We start from the raw sequence: 24,867 nt of genomic DNA on the forward strand, positions 1-24,867 counted from the left end.
GAGGCCTAACTGACTGAGACACCCAGGCACCCCTTATTTCTATATCTTGTTTCTATTACTAGCTCAGTAACTCTCTCATTCCACAAAACCATAACCAGTAATTTCATTCCTTTATAGTAAAAGTTGATCATTCTACCTTTTGGATTCTATGAAAATTAAAAGCTTAAAAGAAGGTAGACTCGGGGCGCCTGGGTGGCTCAGTCAGTTAAGCATCTGACTTCGGCTCAGGTCATGATCTCGTGGTCCGTGAGTTTGAGCCCCGCGTCAGGCTCTGTGCTGATGGCTCAGAGCCTGGAGCCTGCTTCAGATTCTGTGTCTCCCTCTCTCTCTCTCTCTCTCTGCTCCTCCCTCGTTCATGCTCTGTCTCTCTCTGTCCCAAAAATAAATAAACGTTAAAAAAAAAAAAAAAAAGAAGGTAGACTCTGGAGACATACATTTTAAAATACAGTTTAACATCCCCCAGCCCTCTCTCCTCCAAATATTACAGCACTGCACTTCATCATGCCTCTGATATACACTGCTCAAATGAGGGCCGCCAGCCTGCCCATAGCTATGGAAAGGATATCAAATATATTTCTTAGTCTGATGGGCTTTTCTTTTTGGCAGTTATAGGGATGACAATTTACTGAGGTGGAAAGTATAATGAAACTAAGGTGCAATCAACCATTGATCATATGAATATATAATAGCTATATGAACTTGATGTCAACATTAACAAATCTTTGGATACACAAGAAATAACCATCTGAATAATTAGTTTTTAAGAGCACTCATTTAGTGACCTACTATACAACTTTTCACAGTCTGTGTAACTTTGGCTCAGAAGAAAAATTATTGGCATATAATCCATTGCTTTTTCATCTGGAGATTGTGAAGTATTAACGTGAGAAAATCTAAACGCTTATTTGTAAAACTTATGGATATGTGTGACTGTAAATTAGTTTCATGATATAAGTTATATTCATTTTTCTGTGAGCTGCTAATGGCCTTTGATAGCTGATGACACTTATCAATACCCAAGTGACTTTCAAGGACCCAAAGACCCTAAAATATAAAATATTTAAATATTTAATATTTAATAAATATTATAAAATATTTAATGTTAAATGTTTAAATATACTAAAATATAACACCTAATATATAAATTGTAGAATAATGTATATTTTTTCCTTTCTTCTTATATTAATTGCATTTCTGTATTTTAAAATAACTCCATCTAACAAATTATAATTTATTCCCTCTCATTTTATGATAAAAATCTCTTAAAATTGATGTTGAGCCACTTGCTCTCTGTTTAAATGTTTGTCATTTTTATAATCCAGAGTTTTTTATTCTTTTATTAAACATAGTCAAAGTAATGTATTTTTTAATGCCTTATCTATGAGACTTTGTTTATATGTCCTACAGATAAAATTCTTGAAAATGGGCCATATTTTCTGTCCATGGCCAAGGTACTAAATAGGCTGAGTAGTTTTTAAGTTATGTCACATTCGGCTTAACTATAAACCAGGGGTATTCTGGGCTTGTGAATTCTCGTCATTCTTACTGACATTTAATAATGACCTGTTTGGAGGTGTGTGGAAAGGTTTGGGGTTTTTTTTGTTTTTTGTTTTTTTTTTCTGAACGGGTTTATCTGTTAAATTAAAAACAGTTCAAGGTAGGACAGTAACAACAGTAACTTTCTCATAGCCCTTAAATAAACCACTATCATAACAATGAGTGAGTGCAGCAACTTGTTATGGTTGTGAACTCATGGACAGTTATGAATCAAATCAAGGAACTGACTTGTTCAGAGTAATTGCAGGCATTCATGAAGAGAGAAACCCATACTCTGAGATGCACCACATTTACGAAGCTGTTGGCTTCCTTTCAGTGTCTGCATTTCCCTTTTCTGTGTTTCATCTTTCTGTGGGTTGATGTAGGACCTCTTCCCTCTTACTCTGAGCAGCTTGGTTTTCTCCCCTTACCGCTATTTCTGTCATCAGTTTCTTTATGAAACACCAATTGATGTAAACTTAAAAGGTGTGAATTTTTTTAACACTTCTTCCTTTTCAGCCTTTGAATGTGTACTCATATGTAACTTGGCATTTAAAAAAAATTGCTAGTAAGCTTTTTTTTTTTTTAGTTACTCTTTAAAACTCTGAATGACCTTATAATAGAGTTCTTTGGAGCCTTTGCTGCCCAAAACTGAGAGCAATGTTATCTTCTGGTGGATTGAGCACAGTTATTTAGATCATGTCAGCAGAGAATGAAGTCTTCATTTACTCCATATGGCCCTTTCCTGTGTCATTAAATTCAACTCCTGTTATGGTCTTCCATGGAAAACACTTTTTTTTTTTTTTTTTTTTTTTTTTTGGGGACAGAGAGAGACAGAGCATGAACGGGGGAGGGGCAGAGAGAGAGGGAGACACAGAATCGGAAACAGGCTCCAGGCTCTGAGCCATCAGCCCAGAGCCCAACGCGGGGCTCGAACTCACAGACCGCGAGATCGTGACCTGGCTCAAGTTGGACGCTTAACCGACTGCGCCACCCAAGCGCCCCGAGGAAAACACTTTTTAAATGACCTTTAAGTAAGGAGTAGAAGGAAAGAAACTGCTTTTCTCTGTTTAGGAGAACAGTCCCTCAATCTTTATCCATCAAAAGCAGGTCTGATACTGGGAACTGAGCAACCACATTTGGCCTGTAGTGGGAAAACATTCTTGACTTTGAGCTGCAGGGTCTCCAGACACATCTGGAGAAGGAAGGTGTTGGGGAGGTGATTCCCTCACCACCTAGAACACCCAGGAGGAGACTCCATAAAAAAGATGAACAAGCCATTCCTGAGAGCTATAGTATAAATTAGGTATTTCTGTTTGCTCATTCACCACTTTTTAAAGTCTAATTTACATGTTTTGGTCTTGTTAAACTCTATATAGGCAATTAATAAATAAAGCAAGTGCTACATACTCAACCTTAACACCAGAGCAATGAAGGAGTAGCCCTCCTCCCCCCACCGCCAGAAGAGGTGGTGGCATTGGTGGTTGGTGAGAGACTCCCAAAGGGGAGAAAATGCAGGGTCACCAGTTGCAGCCACCCCTTCTCACATTGAGAAGCTAGGCAATTCATTCATTCATTTGTAATTCCGAAATATTGCTAAGATGGGTTAATTTTAATGAATAGAAGAGCTCTGACCCATGGTCAGCACTCAATAAATTTAGCTGTTGTTTTCTTCATTTGGAAAATTAAGTGTTAGAGCTAATAGAACTTGTTCAAAGTCTCAGAACTAAGAATTGGAGAAGCCAGGTTTTGAACACTGGTCTGTTTTATCACATAGCCCAAGCTCTTGGCTCTGCACCCCACAGTTACCTGACTCTGAGAAGGCCAATTAAATACTAGAGGTTATTTTATCATTTTGGTTAACAAGTTCTTAAAAATGATCTAGCTTAGGGGTCAGCAAACATTTTCTGTAAAGGTCCAGACAGTAAATATTTTCAGCTTTGCAGACCATATCTCTGTCACCAGTACTAAAATTTGCTATTGTAGTGTGCAAGCAGCCATTGACAGTGTATAAATACATAGACAAAGCTATGTTCCAATTGAACCTTATTTATGGATACTGAAATTTTAATTTTATGTAATTTTCACATGTCACTGAAAATTACTCTTCTGTTTGTTTTCAACCATTTAAAAATGTAAAAACCATTGTTAGTCCACAGGCTGTACTAAAACAAGGAGCAGATATGACCCACTGGCAATAGTTTGCTGACTCCTAAATTAGCTCATTTATCTGAGTGCCTAAGGCTTGAGGATATGAGAATCAAAGGTTCTTAGCCTTCTAAAGAGATTTACATGCAAATGTTTTCATTAGAAGGAAAATGTTATGTTTGAGAGCCAATGACAGTCCCTGCCTTCCTTTCTTTTTGGGTCCCCTCTAAGCCCACCATCTATCCTGGAAGAAATCAATGTCTGAGCTCAATTATTTGACAAGATGGTGATCACCCCAATAGGAAGAAATGCTTTCCATGAAGCCTTCCAAACAGAAACAAATGGGGGAAAAAATGCTTCTCAAGATGGATCTGTGAGAAAAGTGTGTGTGTATCAGGAACTATGCCAGGTGCTGGGACACAGTGATAACTTGTCAGATCCTCAGACTCAAGGACTTCTAATCTGTTTTGGAACATTAGGTAAAGATTCCTGGAGGATACAACACCACGAAGAAATGTAAAGTTCCAGTGCAACTTATGGACTTCCCTCATCTGGAACATATGGCCTCCAAAGTCATTGCAGTAGGAGAAGGGAGCTATTTCCTCCCTGAAGTACTTGATTCTTTTGAATTCTGTGAAATCTCATGTTCCTGGATTTTATTCTTCTTCATTGACCAGGTCTTCTTGGTTTCTTGCTGGTCAGTTTTCTCTTCTCAATACCAATCCCTTTGGCTTTTCCCTGGGCTCCCTTCTTTTCCCAGATGACTTTATCCAGTCCCACAGTTCAAAAACTAGACAGACAGATGATAGATAGATAGATAGATAGATAGATAGATAGATAGATAGATATCTCTTTGTTTTTCTCCAAAACAAAATGTTTCCAAAATACTTCTGTTTCAATATTTTCTATTTTAGTAAATGATACCACCATCTTCCTAGTTACTGAAGTCAAAAATCAAGAAGTTATCTTTAAATTCTCCTTTTCCAAATAAAAAGAAATTCTTTTTCCTTATTCCCCAATACCAGCACTTGACTCTCCTAAACATATTCAAAATCTGTTCATTTCTTCTGTTGCCACTATGATTATGCTAGGTTAAGCTACTTTCTCCGTACAAAGGATAACAGCAAAGTGAACAGTTATGAACCCACCATTCAACTTAAATGCTGTGAAATTACCAATATACTATTGGCACTATCCTGAATTATATGTTTATCAGTACTTTTCACATAACTTTCAGAAATGTATGTATCTCTAAACAGTTACTAGTTTTGCTTGTTGCCATGGTTGCAATATCTGTAGAATGATAGGAGAAAATCTCAGGTGCAACAGGCTGAGAGTGAGTGTGAAGTGAGGGAATAAAGACTAACAATTCACAACTCTTCATAAAGTTCTGTGAAGGAGAGCAGAGATGTGGGGCAGTAGTTGGAGCAGGATGTGGTATCAGGAAATGCTTTGTCTGGTTTTGTTTTTAGGATTGGTGAAAAATTGTAGTGTATTTTCAAGGTAATGGTAAGCTTCCAGCAGAGAGGGAGAAATTAGTAATGCAAGAGAAGTAGGGGAGAAGTCCTTGATAAAACAAGGGAGGATGGGATCCAGAACTCAGGTTGGGTTGAACTTTGATGGAAGTAGGGATACTATGTTAGAGAATTGATGGTGAACTTTTCATGGTAGAAAGATGAGGGAATCCCTGCCTTGTTACTTCCTTTTGCTCAGTGAAGTATGAAGCAAAAGCATCAGTTGACAGAAACAGATCATTAGAAGTGGGCAGGTGGAGGGACTGACAGTACCAGCTACTGGGAAGGAACACCTTATGGATGGTGGCCCTTCACAAGTAGTAAAAGAGGTGACAGAAAGAGGTGAAAAGAGAGAGTGAACCAAGTGTTAAACTTCATTTATCAAGAAGGAAGTGGAATGGGGTAGTCTGTATAGGACTTCCCGTGGAGGCATAGCAGGTGATAACGTCTGAAAGTAAAACTTGTTTAATCAAGTAGATACTTGTAATATCTGTTTGAATTGAGTTGTTTAAAACTAGATTTTAGACAAATGGGTCAACCCCAAAAAGTGAACTTCAAGGAACTGAGGCAGTGAGTGACTTATCTCTGTCTTGTCCTGCTTGGAACATGACTTGGACCAAAAAATCCTCGTGTGTTTCATTGAGCCCACTACCTGAAGCCTCCCAAGATATGCCTTTTCCATATTTGCTTTGTGTTAAATTCTCCATTTTCACTCTTCTTGGAAATCTGTATGCTCCTTGAGGAAACCTCTGTTGAGGGATTGCTTTCCACCCGTGATTAAGTTGCTCTTGTCCACATTCCTGCGTTCGCCTTGGCTTCAGATATGGATGCTCATCTCAGAAGCACATGGATTGGCTCAGATTTGTTTGCCACACCTATTGTTTCATAGAATCCTAGAATCTTGGGATTTTAGAGTTGAAAGCACCTTCAGGGTCATTTAGGTCAATCTCCTGCTTAATTTAGGATCTTCGCTTTTTTTCATATTGGTAACTCTATTCAACTCTACGGTTTTCTCCTTTATCATATACGAGGCAGTTTCATCTCAGGTGACCTGACTTCCATTTCCAGTATTTGTATTTTTAGTCATTTGTACCCATTTGTTTTGTAATCACTTGGACATTTGGTCTTTGACTTTTCTTTTCTGGTCTGCCTATAATAGTTTTATCTGCCTTTGTTAGATAACACTGAGGTTAGAATTTCAAGTGATTTTGTGTCAGTTGAATGTCAAAGATTCTCTTTAATATCAGCTCTTATGCTGTTTTAAGCAGCAGTGGTTTGACACCCCTGGTCATGAAATTTTACACTTTGAAACTCATACAGATTCAACTAATGATTTCTCTCCCACAGAGGCTAACACTGCAGGTGGGCACCATTAAAATTTCAGTTTCACTTGCAATTTTTCCTTTGAAGAGACTGTGATTCTAGAATTCAATTCTTAGCTCTGTAGTAATCTGGTAGTTGTAGATCTTTAATGAGACAATGAGTATTCCCTTTATTTGTTACTAATATGTAATTAACTGGAGACATTTAGCACTAATAAGTCATCTGGCTTCAACATGGAGCACATCCAAGTTTCCACATCCTGATTATGTAGTCAATGTCTGGGTTATCTAGTTTGCTCAGATCTCCGCTCAATGTAGTGAACTGTAATGGAAGAGCAGGGTCTTTGGAAATAGTGAAACCTGGGCTCAGCTGGCTTTGCCATTTACCAACTCCACGTGTTCTGGAAATCATTTAACCTTTGTCAGCCTCCTTGGCCTCAGCTCTAAAACAGATGTAATCACACACACACACACACACACACACACACACACACACACACACACACCCTGCATTGTGCGAGGATTAAATGAGATAACGTGCAGTACATAAAATGTCCAAATATTTCCTGACACGTTGTAGGTGGTTAATAATGGTCAGGTCCCCTTTCCTTCTGTTGCCTGTGCTTTTTTCCTTTTTGCATCTGGACTAGCAGATAAAAGTGCTAGGCTTGTTTTCTGGGTCACTCTTCATAATCCTGAAGGATGGAGAGCATTTTCACAATGTCTTGGGTAAGCATTTCTTACCTTTAGGTCCTCACTGCAAGGGTAGAAGCTACCACTGGTGGGAAAAGAGGGGAAGAAAATAAGTGAATCTTTAGAAAAAAAAACAAAAGGAAGATGGTGAGAGAGGCAGGAAACGGAAATAAAAAAGGAAGAGGGTAGAACACAGAAGAGCACCTGTTGGGCGTGGAAGTACTGTTGAGAAATCACAAGCCTCAGAGCCAGGTAACTGCGGGGTGCAGAGAGAAGAGTGCTGGCTATGTGATGAAACAGACCAATGTTCAAAACCTGGCTTCTCCGATTACTAGTTCTGGGACCTTGAACAAGCTCATTTCTAAGTGAAGAAACAACAGCTAAATTTCCTGAGTGCTTACCTTAGGTCAGGGCTGCTCTGTTCATTCAATTCTCACAACAGCCCCATGTGACGTATAGAACTACAATCCTCATTGAACAGATGAGGAAACTGGCTTCAGGATGTAGAGTATGTATTCAGGATGTGGTTAACATTTGTTCAAGATCACAGAGCTGGGATTTGCCCATAGACGGTCTAGCTCTGGAGTTCACACTTTAACCACTGTACTAAAGCTGCATATGTCATGGGGTAAAGAGGATATGGGATGCAAGTGTAAGTGGGCCACGGGACCTGCCCATAGTATGTGTGGGTGCATGTGCTCCTTCCCTTTTTCTCTTCTCCTCTCCCTGGCTGCTTGTCTTCTCTTTTCCTGGTGGGACTTAATGTTCCAGAAACTTCGTCTGGTTAAATGGGACTTGTCACCCCAGAAGGAACCCCAATGTAGCCTCATCTCAAATACATTCTAAGTGTCACAATGAACAAGTTTCATTGGTGCAGTTGAAGCTTGTTTTCATGGGCTGTTTCTGTGAGTTCCACCCCTGGCTGTAAATCAAAATAAATCTGATAATGGGAGAAATAAAACTATTCACCCACTCACGCATGCACATGTGCACACACACTCTCTTTCTAGCACATAGGAGTTGACTATTCAGTTTCTTATCAAGTCTGTTTGATTGACTTTCTCAAGTTAAATTAGGTCATATTTGACCATTGTCTTAAAGATGGTGGTTTTTCCTTCAATCAGTTCATTCTCTGTTTTAGCATCAAGTAGCTAATATTGTCTGAATTGTTCATTTGCACATTTGTCACCTGACAAAGAGTTGTCAGGAGCCTGTTACATTCTAAGCACTATGTAAGTATGAGAGATATGAAGATGAATGAGATGGGCCTTCCTTTCAAGTAGATCATGATCTAATGATCTAATGATCATAAAACCAAATAATTATGCCACAACATGGTAAGTTCGGGAATGGACGTGAACACAGAGTTAATCATTTGTATTTTTTATTTTTATAGGATCAGAAATGTGTTCCTTATGATTCATATTTTTGTTTTTCTGCTGAGAATTAATTCTTTCTGCATTCCAATAAAAAAGAAATAATCACACATACTTTCTTTGAGTTATTTTATTACTACATATTTTAAGAGTAAGTTAGGAATCCAATTTCCTCATCATCATTTTTTAAAATTTGTTTTTAAGGTAAAATTTGTGTTTTCTATGGCCGACACATATGTTCATTGTTTAACAAAAGGAAAGAAATATGGGGGCACAAAGAAAATTGAAATTACCTGATAATCCTACTCTCCTGGAATTGTTTATTAAATAAGCAATTGACTTTAAGAGGTTTTATATTGTGCATGTATGGATATATACATGTATGTGTGTATACATGAAAATATGTTTTTTTTTCCTTCAAAACAGAGCCTACTGGGACATTAGATGTCTGGTACATGAAACAACCCATTGACTACAATAGACAACAGATTTCTCTTTTCTGGAAGGTAAGTTTTCATTGTCAGTGTAAAATTCAAGAGAAGTATATATTTGGTTGATTTTTTGTTTTGTTTTTATTGAGATATAATTAACATATAGAAAGAATTATATATTTGAACAATGTTTAAGGCCAAAAAAAAAAAAGTTTTATTTCCATAGTGGCTTTATACAAGGCTTCAGAGACTTGGTTGAAGCTCCTTTCCTCAGCAATATCCTCAAGACACTTGACCCAATGTCATTTCCTTTTGTCAGATAAGAGTGAGAGTTCCCACTGAGTTCCCTCCTGCACACAACTGCGTCTTTTCCTCATCTGCTTGCATCCGTTCCTATCTCCAGGCATGTCCACACTCTGTCCCACTGCACCATTTCTTCTGCCTCTTGCCCCTCCCAGCCACTCTTAATCTCCCCTGCATATAACATGCCCACCAGTGACCACGCCACCTTACTTATTCACTTTTTGGGAAATTAAAGATGGGAAGTCTGTGGATGTGGATATCTAGGAATGTATTTGCTATAGTCACTGAAAAAGGAGAGGGTGGAAAGAAGGCTGTTCTACCTCAGGAACTCAAGTAATTGTAGACAATCGTGTGAAGAGGAATGGAAAGCAACTCCTCCTCAGGAATAGTAGTAAAACAGTAGTGATTCAAACAACCTTCCAGAAAACAGTAAGACCTAATGTTATTACAGGATGTGAGAGTTTCACACAGTGCTGATTCTGGTGTGGTTGCTTCACTTAATCCTTTAAAAACCCTGTAAGGTAGGTCGTAGGTATCCCCACTTAACAAATGGAAAACCTGAGGGTAAGAGAGAGGATGTTCTTCCCACAGTCACCCAGCTACTAAGTGCAGAATTGAGACTGAAACCCCATCCAGAACCCTTTCTGCTCTGTCATGACTCATCTTTGTGAAAAGAAAATACTATTTGAATTGAGCTCCTGATTGGCATGCTGCTAATAAGAGGTGTTCAGGTGAGCTGTACTCCTCTTTACTTCCCTACTCCTGCATCCCTCTCACTGCACCTCTTCCATTTAAGGATAAATCAACAGTTTTGGAATCATGAAGCTGATGAGCACGAAAGCAGAAGAGTCAGAGAAATGAATATCAAGTCCTCTGATGGGGTTAGCACGATAGATGTTGATAACTGCAGTTTTCTTCAGTTTTAAGAAATGAGCCAGGCAAGAACTGAGCTCTTTCTCCCTCTTTTCCTTTCTGTCTCACACACGCACAAAATGTCTGGTATGAGACTACTATAAATAGCTTGGTGAGTCATAATCAAGCTCTTCACTTTGAAACTAAAACTACAGCTTAAAATTTATTTTAAAATGAAGCCATGTTTAAGAGCAAGACAATTCTCAAAGCAAGACATTTAGAGTGGCCATAATTTGTGAATATTATAGAAGAACACAGCTCAGCTCTTGAGTGTTGGTTTTCATTTTCACAAGTAAGCAACTGGTTAAAACCAAAATTCCTCCCTCCATAGAGAATCCTTCCCCCTGAGTGTCCTCAGCAGTGATCTGAAGAGATAGACTGTTTTAGTTCCAATAAACATTTTTTTAGCCACAGGTAATGCTCAGCCAACATGCATATGCAAATTCTTCTCTGCTTTTCATTTTAATCTTGCCCCTAAGCCTGGAAAAGCCTAAACTCTAAAGTGAGATCTTGGAATTCAAAAGAACTTGAATTCTCTTCTAGTCTACCCTCCTATCATTAGCACTGCTCCCACTCCAGCCAGGACTGACACATGCCTCTGCTTGGACCGTCTCGGACAGGGAGAATTCCACTTTGTAAGCAGTCCATGCTCTGGTGGGCATCTCTTACTGTTAGAAAATTTTCCCTTTTGTGGAGCCAGAGTTGTGGGTGCATTGGACTGGAACTCGCATCACTAAGAAACCAAAAATGTAAATACTAGAAACTTCCTGGCACCAGATGGTGATCAAGACAGGGCAACTTCAAGACCTTCTGTGACTGTCCTGTTTGAGAGAGGCTCCTTAAGGAATGTTGGATCTAGTCCTCGGTTTTTCAGGACTATCACAAGACTAAGTCCTTTTCTGCCAAACCCTGGGCTTCTTCAGTGGCCCCAAATAGGCCACTCACCTGGGAGTGGCAGTAAAAGACTGACAAGAGTTACTGAGATGAGCAGGCCTGCTTTGACCACAGAGCCACAGAGCCACAGAGCCACAGAGCCGGAGGGAATGTAATCAGCATGCAGGCCCACCACCCATTTCACAAACAGAAACAGGTCTAGGGAAATGACGTGATTCCAAAGAGAGGATTTCAGGTACTGTGGTGCGTGCAGCTGGGAGCCTTCCTAGGCAGAAGTCACTGCTCCTGTCTGGAACCACTCCAGTCCCACTTGTCCTCCTGGGGATTCCCCATGCCACTCTCAGGCAGGCTTGGGAATTGATGGGGTGGTGCCATGACATAAGCGACCTGTTTAAATGTCAGACTAGAAAGAAACACTGCAGCCAGATCAGGTGGTTTGTGGTGGGGCCCAAATCAGACCTCACCAAGGAAAGGAAGCAAAGATGTATGTGTGTTGATTTTGGCTTTTTTTTTTTCACTTTGATCAATACTGGGAACCCCAGTGAGAGGGACACCCTGCCACTGCAAAGAGGGGGATTTCAGGTCTTGGCACCAAAGGAAGCCCCAGGTAAAACCCCATTAGTCTATGAACAAAGTGAGAGCATGTTTCTCTGACAGCTGGGGGAACGTGAGATGACCTTTCATTTTTGTAGGATGTTTACATCAGAAGAGAACAACTTGTTGCTGAATGGGTACAGCCTGGGTGTGTGAGGGAGTGAAGTGTGAATATAGGTGAGTATGAGTATGTATGTGTGATTGTGCATGTATGTGAGTGATGTGTGCCTGTGTGTGAGTGCAGAGAGTAAATGTGAATTTGTGTGTGACTGGGTATGAGTTTTTTATATGTGTGTGGGATGTGAGTGGGAGTGTGGGTATGTATCTATGAGTCTGTGTGTCAGTGTGGGTGCATGTCGGTGAGTGTCTTAGTCCCTTTGGGTACTATAACAAAATACCATAGACTGGGTGGATTATAAACAGAAATTGATTTCTCACAATTATGGTGGCCGGGATGTGTGTGGGTATGAGTGTTCGTGAATGTGTGTATGGATCAATGTGAGTGTGGGGGTGTGTTGAGGGGGAAGGAGACTTTTGCTTTATTGTTCTGGCTCTTACCTACTTACTCTGGGTTTCTCCTAAAAGCTTTCTTCTAAAAGTTCTCTTTCCTCAAAAATATCTGGTAGTATGTTTTGCCATAGCTATTTTTAAGAGAAAAAATACTTTCTTTGTTGAAGCCAAAAAAGTACAACTTAATCTGTGAAATAAAACACCTCAGTATTGTTCAAACAATAAATGCAATAACAAGTAGAAAATGTTGCTCTGTCACAAACAGTGCCAGTGTCATGTTAGAGCTCTTCACAGGGGGCTTTCTAGCATCCCCTCCCTCACATTCCCTGTATCTTCCTTCTCTGCAAAGATTCATATTGTTTCCTTTGTTTTGATTAAGCATTTCAATCCATGATTCCAGTACAGATTTCTTTCACTTAACATAGCATGTATCCTTTAGGAAGAAAATCACCTGATAGATAGATAGATAGATAGATAGATAGATAGATAGATAGACAGACAATGTATGGAAAGATGTGCCAAACCTCATTAACCTTTACAATTTCCTCTGTTAATTTCTTAATCATGGCAGGTCATAAACTTTCTGGAATTATGTTTGAGGCCATGGATCTGGAAGCAGTGTGTATAAATGAAGCCAACTTCACTTTATTCATTCATTCATTCATTCAAACTAGCAAATATATTGAAGGCTCTCATTAGTACTGGACACTGTGCTGCATTCCAGAGATATGGAAGTGAACAAGACAAACGCAGTCCTCAGGTGCTTGAACTCACAGTCCAGGAGAAGGACAGACACGGGGATGATGACAGCACTCAGGTGTTAAGGAGGAGTTCAAGATCCAGCTAGGGAGATGATTATCAGGGTTACCTAGTAGACCAAGGGAATGGGTGAGGAGTCACAGAGGATCTCTTGCAAGGTAATACTAGAGCTGACCCCAGAAGAACAGGTTAGCTGGGACAAGGGTGGGGGAACATTTGGCAGGAAACCAGGGACTATGGATTCAGCATGTAAAGGATCACTGTAGTGAAGCCCCATCCCATAGAAATATAAAGCAAGCCACAAAGGAGAGTCATATGTATAATTTAAAATTTTCTTATAGCCACATTTAAAAAATAAAAAGAGACAGGTGGGATCAATTTTAATAATATATTTTATTTAAGCCCAAGTATGTATGGAATATTATCCTTTCAACATGTAAATCAATATTTTAAAATTATTGATCAGCTATTTTACATTCTTCTTACCCTACGAAGTCTTTGGAAACTGGTGTGTCTACTAAGTGCCAGCCGGTCCAGTGGCTAAGAGCTTGCCTCCAGAGGGCGGACATGTCAGTCACACATCAAGATCTTTATGGCTGCCTGTAGCTAGTGACTCCCTCATGTAGCAAACAGCGCCCCTCTAGGGCCCTCACAAGCAATACAGAAGAGAGTTAGAGAAACTCAGTTCCAAAAGTGGGGAAGATTTGGTGGGTTTTGTTCATTTGTTAAATGACGTAACTCATTCGGATAAACAGCTGCCCTCAAATCACAGAAGACGAGAAGAAAGAGAAAAGAACAAGCCCCATACACCAGTTCACAGCAGAGCCTCAGAAAGGTCTGTGACCAGAGGCAGCTTAGTACATTCCCTTCGTCTCTTTCTCTCTGTATTTCCCTGTGTCCTATGAAGAATATTACAATCCATATCACGTTGCACTGATGAGATGTGTCCTTTGGCCTCCTCATGTGAAAGAAATCCAGTAAATGTAGGAAAATATTACTTGTAATCTGATTTATATTGATGTAGAACAAAGGTCTGTCATAAATCCATAGGGAAGATTGGCTGTCAGGAGACTGAGGCCTTTATATAATTAGAGGAGGCATCCCAATCTCAGAATCAATATTTAAATACAAAAGCAGCAGATGGGAAGATTTTCATAGTTTTGTTGCAATATTCAACTCTGTCTCCTTTCCTTTCCCAACCCTGGTCCTATCACAGGCTGGCACAGCATTTCTGAAGGTATTTTCGGAAAGAAAGGGTTGTTTTCCCTTGCTTACTAGTCACACACATTACAGTATCTGTAATGTAGAGAATCTTAGTTGGATAACAGAAGGTGGTCAATGACAAAGATAAGAAAGTGGGTAGCAGAGAATTAACATAAGATAGAAAACAGAGACAGAAGGGAAGTTCAAGTTTTGCTCTAACAAAGTTTCCATTATTTTGCTGATTTTCTGCTACAAAACAAGTTAGAAATCATGATGTCATGAGTTATTAGTATCCATTAAATAAGTTCAGGGTAGCAACACACCTGGGAGAATCTAGAAAGTGCTAACACGACAGCAGTTAAGAGCTTACCCTCTAGGCAGAACTGAGCTGCCTGGGTTCAGGGTGCAGCCTCACCGCCTACTGGCTGTGTGTTCTTAAGCAAGGTGCTTAACCTCTCTGTGCCTTCCTTTCCTCACACATGCATATGGTAATAGTATGTACTACATGAGGTTGTTGAGAAGATTAATGAGAGAATCACGAAAAGCGTTTGCTAGATTATTAGGAAGCAAACGTTGTGCAGGACTCTGAGGACACAAAGGTGAGTCAACAGGCTCATGGGAGGACAGATCCATAGATGGATCATTTCAATACAGTGATTTTTAAACCTTCCAATGAGGGTTATCTTTTGAGGTGCTCCTTCACTTTGGGCTGGGTTGCTGAAAGCCATCATGAGTTCTGAAATCAATACCCAGGCTTAAATTATACATGCTTTGTAATCAACTGTATGACATTGGTGAGATTTTCATACAGAGATGTGGTGGGATCCAAGTCAAGATGGCTTGACCTTCCATAGATTGGTAGAAGAGTAATATGAATATAATGGAAAAGTGCCAAGTACGGTGATTTTTATATTAGGGTAACCGACAGCAGGTAACTCACCAAGTGTCTTAACATTTGCCATGCATCCAGCACTCTTTGAAACTGTTTGCCTCCTTCAGCCCACTGAATCCTCCAGTAAGCCTATGCTATACACAGAATTACCTCATTTTACAGATAAGTAAATTGAGCCTCAGAAAGGTAAAATAATTTGGCCAAGGTCACACAGCTGCTATGTGGTGGAGTAGGAAAAACTAAGTCAGTAGCTTTCCAAAACCAACCTTGCCACCCCAAAAGTCTTCATAGACAAAACTGTGACATATTCAAGTTCCCTACCTTTCTAATATGTCTTGACTACAGACTCTCTTCTTTGACATATTGGCAGCTCTGACATATTTTTGTTTGTCTGTTTGCATCAGGGAAAGTTAGAATAAAATATTATTTTATGACATGTACAGTAGGTTTTTTAAAGTCCTTAGAAGACATGATTTATCAATTCACAGAAACACCCTTCTTCCTATATACTTCAAAACAAAATAGGGACATCTGGAGAGCTGAGTTGGTGGAGCATGCGACTCTTGATCTCAGGGTTGTGAGTTCGAGCCCCATGTTGGGTGTACAGAGTACTTAAATAAAATCTTTAAAAACAAAGCAAACAAAAAACAACAGAGGTCTTGCATTCTGACATGTACCAGATGTTGTCCTATCACAGATACATTTACCAAGGTATTTTTGATGGTGAAAGCCTTTTCACCCAACAGAACTCTCACAATAGTTTATGAGAGAGCTGTTCACTCTTTGCTTCGTAGACAAACCTGTCAGAAAAGCTAACTTATACTAAGTTTAGATCATTTCTTACGGAGCAGAAAGAAAACTGAAGGAGACCGTGGGACAGCTTTTCCTGCTTAGCACACTCTTACCAATAGGAGAGGCTGACAATGACAGTAGGAACACTGGCTTGAGACCTGCTTTCAGCACTGCCCACAAAGGTACAAGAAGTACCAGAGACATTGGACACATTTTGGACATTGCCTTACACCCACCGTACACCCTCTTACACCCACTTTACACCCTCTTACACCCACTAGGGGGCGCACTAAAAACTTACTTTTCTGTGGGGACTACTTGCATCAGTCTCTTAACCACTCCAAGCTTCAGCTCCCTCAGGATGGGGAGATGTGAGGACTAAATGTGACAATAGATGTAAAGTTTCTGACTCATGGTATGGCCCAATAAATGATAGTTTCTCCCTATCACTCACCCAAATATACATTAGAATAAAATATTAGAATAAATATTAAAAATAAATACATTAGTGTATATATATGTGTGTGTATATATATAGTATATATACGTGTGTATATAGTGTATATATATGTGTGTGTGTATGTATATATATATATACATACACATTAGAATAAAAGAAGTTCATCTAGAAAGACCCAGCTGGCTCCTCAGATGGCAGTTCTTTGGGATTCACAGCTTGTCTCCTTGTGACACAAGGCCTGTTGGCTCTGGAAAAAAAAGAATTCTGGATCTCCACCCTCCCAAAATTGTTGACCTGATGTCTGCTGTTGATGTTCCACATCAGAATATACCACAACCTTGCAATTAGACAAGCTGCTTTCCAACATTGGGCCAGAGAGTGACTGGGGATTCCAACTATGAAACATGGTGCCCCCTGGTGACCAGTTGTCTCAGGCTTGCCAACAGAAGGAGCAGGAGTAGAGGGATCACTAGTCAAGAGCCTTGGATTCCAACCTCAGCTCCTCCATCTATCCCTTGAGAGCCCTTAAGCAAGTCACTTCATGTCCCAGACTCAATTTCCCTATTGGTAAAATGAAATGTTGAATGAACTGTTAAACTGTAGAATCCTGCCTGGTTCTGAAGTTCTGTGATGATATTCCATTACATCAAGACCAAGTATAATCTGGAGGTGATGTATTACATGCATTATTTGCAAACTTTATGTTATTATTTTTTTAAAAAGCCAAATTGCACTGTTTTCAGTTGCTTCAGGAGACTATGTGCCCAGCTGGATAAATACCTGTTTTCCTTTTGGCTCATTGAGTTTTTTGTTCCATGGACCGTGTTGGACAAATTGTGCCCGTTTTCAAATTGGTGAAGGATACCAATTGCCTGAGTGATGTTAACCTTTATCCTAAAACTTGAGCTTAATATTTTATATAAGCATAACTTGTATGTGTATAAGCATATGTGTATGTGTATACATATATATACACACATATTTATACATACATTTACACATATGTATAAATATGGGATACCATATTTATTTCTCTAACTACCTAACTCCACCTTCACCTTCTCAATGATATTTTCAACTCTGAAATATGGGATGTGGAGGGGAAAATGCAAGGGTTTGGGTCCAGGCCCTTCACTACCCTCTAGGAACCTTCACTCATCTTTCAGATCCACATCTCTGTGCACTAGATCACTGCAGTGTGTGATGTGTGGAAATGAGCTAGATTTCCACAGCAGTCCCTAGGAAGTTCATTCGATCCAAGATGATTTGGCATTTCCCCCTTCTTCCAGCACTCTCCCATAGGATTGAAGGAGATTGTTGATGTGTCTATGAAGGACAGTGAGAGGAAGGTAGTGAGGGTTGAGTTGCAAGGTGTTTTTTTCAATTAGGGCTCTATTTTCTCAGTTGTCAGAGTAATACTGAAGACCCTTGTGTTCCTGTCAAGAATGGGGAGCTTTGTGAGCACAGTTAACTCTTGAGGAGTGCCCTAAGGGGTATATGGTGTGAGGGTGGAATAGTCCTATCTCTGGACCTACAGAGGAGATAGGGAAGGATAGAGTAATAGCTAAGGGAATTATCTTCTCCAGCCAGCTTTTGCTTTAACTTATCCTTTTTTTCTCCTGTGACAAAAGGCATGTTTATTTTTTATTTTTTATTTTATTTTAATTTACATCCAAGTTAGTTAGCATATAGTGCAACAATGATTTCAGGAGTAGATTCCTTAATGCCCCTTACCCATTTAGCCCATCCCCCCTCCCACAACCCCTCCAGTAACCCTCAGTTTGTTCTCCATATTTAAGAGTCTCTTATGTTTTGTCACCCTTCCTGATTGTATATTATTTTTGCTTCCCTTCCCTTATGTTCATCTGTTTTGTCTCTTAAAGTCCTCATATGGGTGAAGTCATATGATATTTGTCTTTCCCTGACTAATTTCACTTAGCATAATACCCTCTAGTTCCATCCACGTAGCTGCAAATTGCAAGATTTCATTCTTTTTGATTGCTGAGTAATACTCCATTGTATATATATACCACATCTTCTTTATCCATTCATTCATCGATGGACATTTGGGCTCTTTCCATACTTTGGCTATTGTTGATAGTGCTGCTATAAACATTGGGGTACAAAGGGCATATTTATTAATAACAGTTCAGAATATCGCAATTTCAAAAGCACTCACTTTAATCCAAACAACAGGCCTATAAAATTGACTGTGGTGTACAATTAAAATATTAACTTTCTTGGTTCTTGCCAGAACATAAAAATGTCTTCTAGGGAAAGACTGAATGTGCACCCAAAAGAGCCCTCAGCAACATGGCATTCATCTGGTGCGTTGACCATGGTTTAAGATCCAATCCTGGACCTTGTGGATCCAGAAGGGCACCTAGGATAGGACCTGCATTAATCAAGTTCCCAGAGACTGAAATATAAAAAGCTAGATGTTCATGGATTAATTTATAGTGAGGAATGCAGCTGTTGGGCTAACTAGGAGGCTTGAGTCAGCAGATAGGAACATTCTCTCTCAGCATGCTAATTATTTCAGAAGCCAAATTATAATCAGAAGGCCAATTTATTCACTTAAAGTGAAAAACATAAATTTTAAGTAAACCAGATGTTCCTGTTATCCCAGTCTCTCCTGAAAGATAAACTTCACAGGAAACAAAATTATTAGAAGATTGCTTGAGGGGCACAGAATCAGAGAAAGGGGCATTTGGCAGTCCTAAAATGTGTCTTTTAGCAGCTGCACCCATGAAGGAATAGCCTTGCCAAGAAAATGGTAATGCTTAAGTCTCACGGGTTAAACCTTTTTCTCCCTGTACTAGGCATGGACGGGCACTGCCATTGCTGGCCTTGGCAGCTCTCCATTTTCATTGCTTCTGTTTCCCATGGTCCTTATCCAAACAGGGTTACAATACAAATAATTAGTTTTCTGCTTACTTTCTGGGATCCCTCCCAAATGATCTCAATCGGAATTCTTGCAATTCCAAAACTCATTAGTCACACATTTATAAACAGTGTCTTACTTTCCTAGGACAGATGGCTAATCCAGTTCATGAAGTGTGGATTTTACTAGTTTAGCTCTTGAAAATCTCACTTTTGATTTAATGAGCAGCATTACACTTTCTACATAAAAAGTTTGTGTGTGTGTGTGTGTGTGTGTGTGTGTGTGTGTGTATTTCACAGATTTAAAAATGGAGATTCAGAGGTGCTGAATGCCTTGCGTTGGCTCACACAGCTAGTAATTGGTGGGGCTGGAACTGAAACCTAGATCATCTGAGTTCAGATTCCACTCTTGTTCCATTGGATGTAATTGAGTTTTCTACTGCTGCAAGTTTCATTTTGAAACAAGAAAGGAAAATCAATGTGTCTTTAAGAATTAGCTTTAAAAAATATTAACTGATTTTTTCCCCTAAATGGTGGGTTTTGGTGGAGGCACAAAAATATGCAGTGCAGCAGATGAGAAGATATAAATAAGTCATTCGGATGTAACCTGCTGCTACAGGAGCCATAAGGTCCAGGCACAAAGATCCAGTGACCTTGTTTGAGACTACACAGTAAATGGATGTGTTTCTTTACAGAATATGAGTGTATCTGAGGCAAGAGGGAAAATCCTCCACTATCTAGTGACCTTGCAGGAGGTGGCAGGGGGGAAAGTCAGAATGCAGAACATCACAGAACACACCTCCTGGACCTGGATCATTCCCAGAACTGGAAACTGGGCTGCAACTGTGTCTGCAGCCAACTCAAAAGGCAGTTCCCCGCCTACTCGTATTAACATAACGGACCTGTGTGAGGCAGGTAAGTACCAAGTTTCCTTCAATTATTGCCTGTGGGAAACTGTATCTTACTTACCTCATATCTCCCACTGGCTCAGCCCAGGGCCTGGCATGAGTAACACAGGAGTTTGGAGCTAACAGCCTTCAGAGGCTCTTTTGCACCCGGCCTTGGACAAGTGAATTAACATGTCTGAACTTCAGTTTCCCCCTCTCCAAAGTAGGGATTATATTATCTGTCTTGCAGCTCATTGTCAGATTAAATGAAGACTAATATATAGTGGGTGCTTAACAAATGTTAGGAAATATTAGTTACATTAAATTGAACACTAATATTTGGCTAATTTTTCTAGGAGCAAGAATAGCATGTGTTGTCAAGTTCTAGAAAAAAATATTCTACACTTAAGCATATTTTAAAACCAATAGTGTTGAAATTCTGGCTGTAATGAAATCATAGTAAAATTTTTCTGTACTATAGCTCTTTATTACACAAATTTAGATATGTACCAATTATCTATATTGAAAATCTCCCGACTAGATATACACATTTTACAGTTGCATGCTCTGAAAACTAATTTCTCAAGATAAAAGCCTATGATTAGTCAATAAAATGGATATAAGTGCTGTTTCTCAAATCTGTATTATAAATAGATTCCATGTCAAGATCACTGGCCTAACTTTTCCAAAAATGCCTAATAAAACTATAATTAAATCCTTTCTTAAAATCCAGTGGAAAAATCTTATCTACATGTGAGTCTAGCAATCATCATTTGAAAGAAGTTTCTACTCAAACATGATTATTTTATATACACTGTTAAATCTTAGTTATATATCTTTTCAGTCATACAGCCATAAACATAGAGATAATAGAGTAGCTAAAAATAACTAGAAGAAAATACAAATAAATACTGATGTAACTTTGGGTTGGTATATGAGTTGGGAATTGCTCTTAGCAGTAAGGGGTTGCTCTTACCAGAGGTCTGACTAGAGTGTCTTTTATTAATTCTCTCACATATAAGAAGTTCAGAGGTAGACAGCTCAGGGCTGATGTGACAGCTTGGTGATTCCAGGCTCCTTCTTTCTGTTCCCTCTGCCAAGTTGGCTTCCATCCTCAAGATGGAAGTGGTCCAAGATGGCTGCCAGAGCTCTAGCTACTTTCTTCTAGGAAAAGAAGGAAGAGAGGAGGGCCCTCACCCTGAGGAGCTTTGTTCCAGGTCACACAACACACTTGGAGTCATTGACTCTGCCTGGTCACCTGGTCACAGGTGCAAAGGAGACTTAGAAATATACTCCAGGCAGCAGTGTTCCCTTGCTAAAGATGATGAGGAGAGAGTGTTTGGGAGAATGATAACTGGTAACTGATAACCTCTGACAAATGTGGGTAGGTATCTAAGGCAGAAACCCGAAGGCAAAGATGAATTAACTGTATGGAAAAAAAGTTCAAACTGTATGCATAGTAAAATAAAAATTTTTTAAACACCACAAACAAAGCTTTAAAAATGTAGATAGCAATTTGGGGCACCTGGGTGGCTCAGTCAGTTAGGCGTCTGATTTAGGCTCAGGTCATGATCTCACTGCTCCTGAGTTTGAGCCCTGAGTCGGGGGCTCTGTGCTGACAGCTCAGAGCCTGGAGCCTGCTTCAGATTCTGTGTCTCCCTCTTTCTCTGCCCCTCCCCTTCTCATGCTCTCTCTCTCTCATAAATAAATCAACATTAAATTTTTTTTTTAATAAATGAAATGTTTTAAAAATGTAAATAGCAATTTAAGAAGTGTTTATATCACATTTTCAGCAAAAAGAGATTATCTATCTATTTTTTCAAATAAATAAGTGACCAGGGGATATGAACTGACAACTCAAAAAATAAATAGAAAAGTAGCAATAAAGATGTGAAAATATGTTCAACCTAACTAGCAATCAATGACATGCAACTTTTGAAAAAACATGAGAAACCAAATCAGACTGAGAAAGAATAAGTAGAGTTAGTATAACCCATGTGGGGAGTGTGTGGGGAAGAGATACCCTTGTAGCCTGCTGGTGGGTATGTAAATTTGTACAACTTTCTGAAGACATTTGGCCATATGTAACAAACTTCAAATACTAATATATCTTTGACCAAAAAATTTTACCATTAGAAATGAATCCTCAGCAAATGGTAAGTGCTTAGAAGTGTAGGCACAAAGATGTTTGTGGAAAAATTTTTGAAATAGTGAAACACCACAAACAACCTGTTAAATAATAGAGAATGGACTGGCTTAATGTATCATGACTCTCACCTGCCTAATCCCACACTGGCATTAAAGTGATATTCTAATTGTGCTTTTATTGACAAGCAAAAATGCACATAATAAGTAAAAAGGTAGACTTTTTGTAGTATGTATGGGATGATGCTATTTAAAATATGTATTGGGGTGCCTGGGTGGCTCAGTCAGTTAAGCATCTGACTCTTGATTTCAGCTCAGGTCATGATCTCATGGTTCATGAATTCAATTCCCACATCAGGCCCTTTACTAACAATGTGGAACCTGCTTAAGATTGTCTCTCCCTGTCTCTCTGCCCAGGCCCCACTCACACTCTGTCTCTCTAAATAAATAAATGAAATAAAATAAAATAAAATAAAATAAAATAAAATAAAATAAAATAATAAAATATGTATTAACGGGGTGCCTAGGTGACTCAGTTGGTTAAGCATCCAACTCTTGGTTTCAGCTCAGGTCATGATCTCACAATTGTGAGATCGAGCCCCAAGTTGGGTTCCTTGCTGGGCATGGAGCCTGCTTCAAATTCTCTCTTTCCATCTCCCCCGCTTTCCCCATCCTTTCTCAAAAAAAAAAAAAAAAAGAAAGAAAAAAAAAGAAAAAAATGTATTTATATGACTACACATTTTTTGCATCTTAAAAAAAATCTAGTAGAATGTATATGAAAATGTTAATAGAGGTCATGACTGCATCATAGGATTACAGGTGATTTTCCTTCTCTTGTGCTTTTTTTTAATAAGTGTATTTATTTATTTTGGAACAAAGAGAGAGAGAGTGAGCAGGGAAGGACAGAGAGAGGAGAGTCCCAAGCAGGCTCTGAGCTATCAGCACAGAGAGCTCAACCTGGTGCTCGATCTCATGAACTAAGCTGAAACCAAAAGTTGAATGCTTAACCATCTGAGCCACCCAGGGACTCCCCACTTTTGCTTTCTGTATTTTTTAAAAAATTTTTCTTCAGTAAGTACTGCATATATAATTTTTAATATACCCTGTGGGGGTAATTGAACTCATACCACTATTTAGTATCCTGCTGTTGTTAAAATGTAACATGTCAGAATACCTTCTTCAAATGCCACTGCAGTTGGGTCTTGAGGATATAATCTTGGTGAATTTTCTGGGCCTGTTCCAAGTGTTTTATTTATTTTTTTAATGTTTATTTAGAGAGAGGGAGAGAGGGAGAGAGGGCACACACCCAGAGGAGGGACAGAGAGAGAGAGGAAGAGAGAGAATACCAAACAGGCTCCATGCTGTCCGTGCTGTCAGTGCAGAGCCCAACGTGGGGCTCGATACCACAAAGCTGAGATCATGACCTGAGCCAAAAAAATCAAGAGTCTGACGCTTAACTGACTGGGTCACCCAGGCTCTCCTACACATGCTTTATTTAGATTTGGTAACAACTTCTCTAAATGACACATTCATTATGTTAGAGTTGGCCTCTACTTTATTCATTTAGCAGTCATTTATTGAGCATACACTACATAAGGCAGCTAGAATCCAGCAATAGGTAAAATATACTGTTGAGGTCCTCCAGTTATATTCAGTCATGGGGGGGGGCAAACAAAAACAAATAAACTCTGGTACAGTGAACAAATGCAAGATTAGATGGATGCACAGGGAGCTCTAGGAACAGAGAAAAGCTGAAGCATGGGCTTGAAGAGAATGCCAGGGAAGGAGGTAACATGTGACCCGAGCATGGAGAGCTCTGTGAGCCAGGTGTGGGAGTGGAGGTGTGTGGGTGTGTGGGTTTATTTTAAAGTGAGATCTCAGCAAGCTTGTAAGCTGAGAAAAAGACTTGGGTAGGGAAGAGTGTGAGGATTAAGGGGAGAGAGGGACTAATTAATGGAATGAAGTCCCTGGGGAGGTGAAAGATGGTGGAAAGCAGTGACAAACAAAACACCTATTTCTCTCCTCTCAGACTGGATAGGTATTAAAAAAAGGATGAGGCTCCATACAGATGAACATGCAGGGGAGGTAAGATAGGACAGTACTTGAACTGAGCAATAGCGAAGAGAGTTCTGGTCCTGGAAATCTTGGAGTTTCAAGGATCTATGCTTCTCCTAAGACGACACCTGAACCACCCAATACCCTGCACTTCCCAGGTGACATAGAGGACACACTGGCAAATTACATGGTCCCACCCTTGAGCGCTCTTGTCTCACACATATTCTGAATGATCTGTAGGGATAATGTACTATGATTTTGTCTCCCCTTCTTTCAGTGTATGTTAGTGTATACTCCTCACATACAGAGCTTTCCTTTTAGGAAAAGAAAAATAATACCCCCCACAGGCAGAATTATGTTGATTTTGAGAAAGTAGGGAAAACTTTGTTGTAAAAAAAAAAAAAAAAAAAAAAAACACCTGCCACAGCATTGCCTATAAAGAAGCACAAGAGTGATTTTGTTGGTTTATGATGAAAATTGAATGTGTGCTAAACCCATCAGTCAGCAAGTAAAAACATATTTAATATTTCAGACCAGTCCCTGTACTCAAGAATTCTC

At 39.4% G+C, this 24,867-nt stretch overlaps 1 protein-coding gene across 3 annotated transcripts in view; it reads left to right on the forward strand.

The window, feature by feature from the left end:
* IL12RB2 (interleukin 12 receptor subunit beta 2) overlaps positions 1–24,867 on the forward strand; it is a 78,638-nt gene that overhangs the window by 26,471 nt on the left and 27,300 nt on the right. For all 3 annotated transcript variants that reach the window (XM_045035993.1, XM_023258810.2, XM_045035994.1), the window contains 2 exons: positions 9,016–9,095; positions 19,918–20,137. In XM_045035993.1, coding sequence (XP_044891928.1) covers positions 9,016–9,095; positions 19,918–20,137 — 300 coding nt within the window. The remainder of the gene's footprint in view (positions 1–9,015; positions 9,096–19,917; positions 20,138–24,867) is intronic.

The sequence above is a fragment of the Felis catus genome, chromosome C1, assembly GCF_018350175.1.
Source record: "Felis catus isolate Fca126 chromosome C1, F.catus_Fca126_mat1.0, whole genome shotgun sequence".
In the NCBI taxonomy this organism is placed as follows: domain Eukaryota; kingdom Metazoa; phylum Chordata; class Mammalia; order Carnivora; family Felidae; genus Felis; species Felis catus.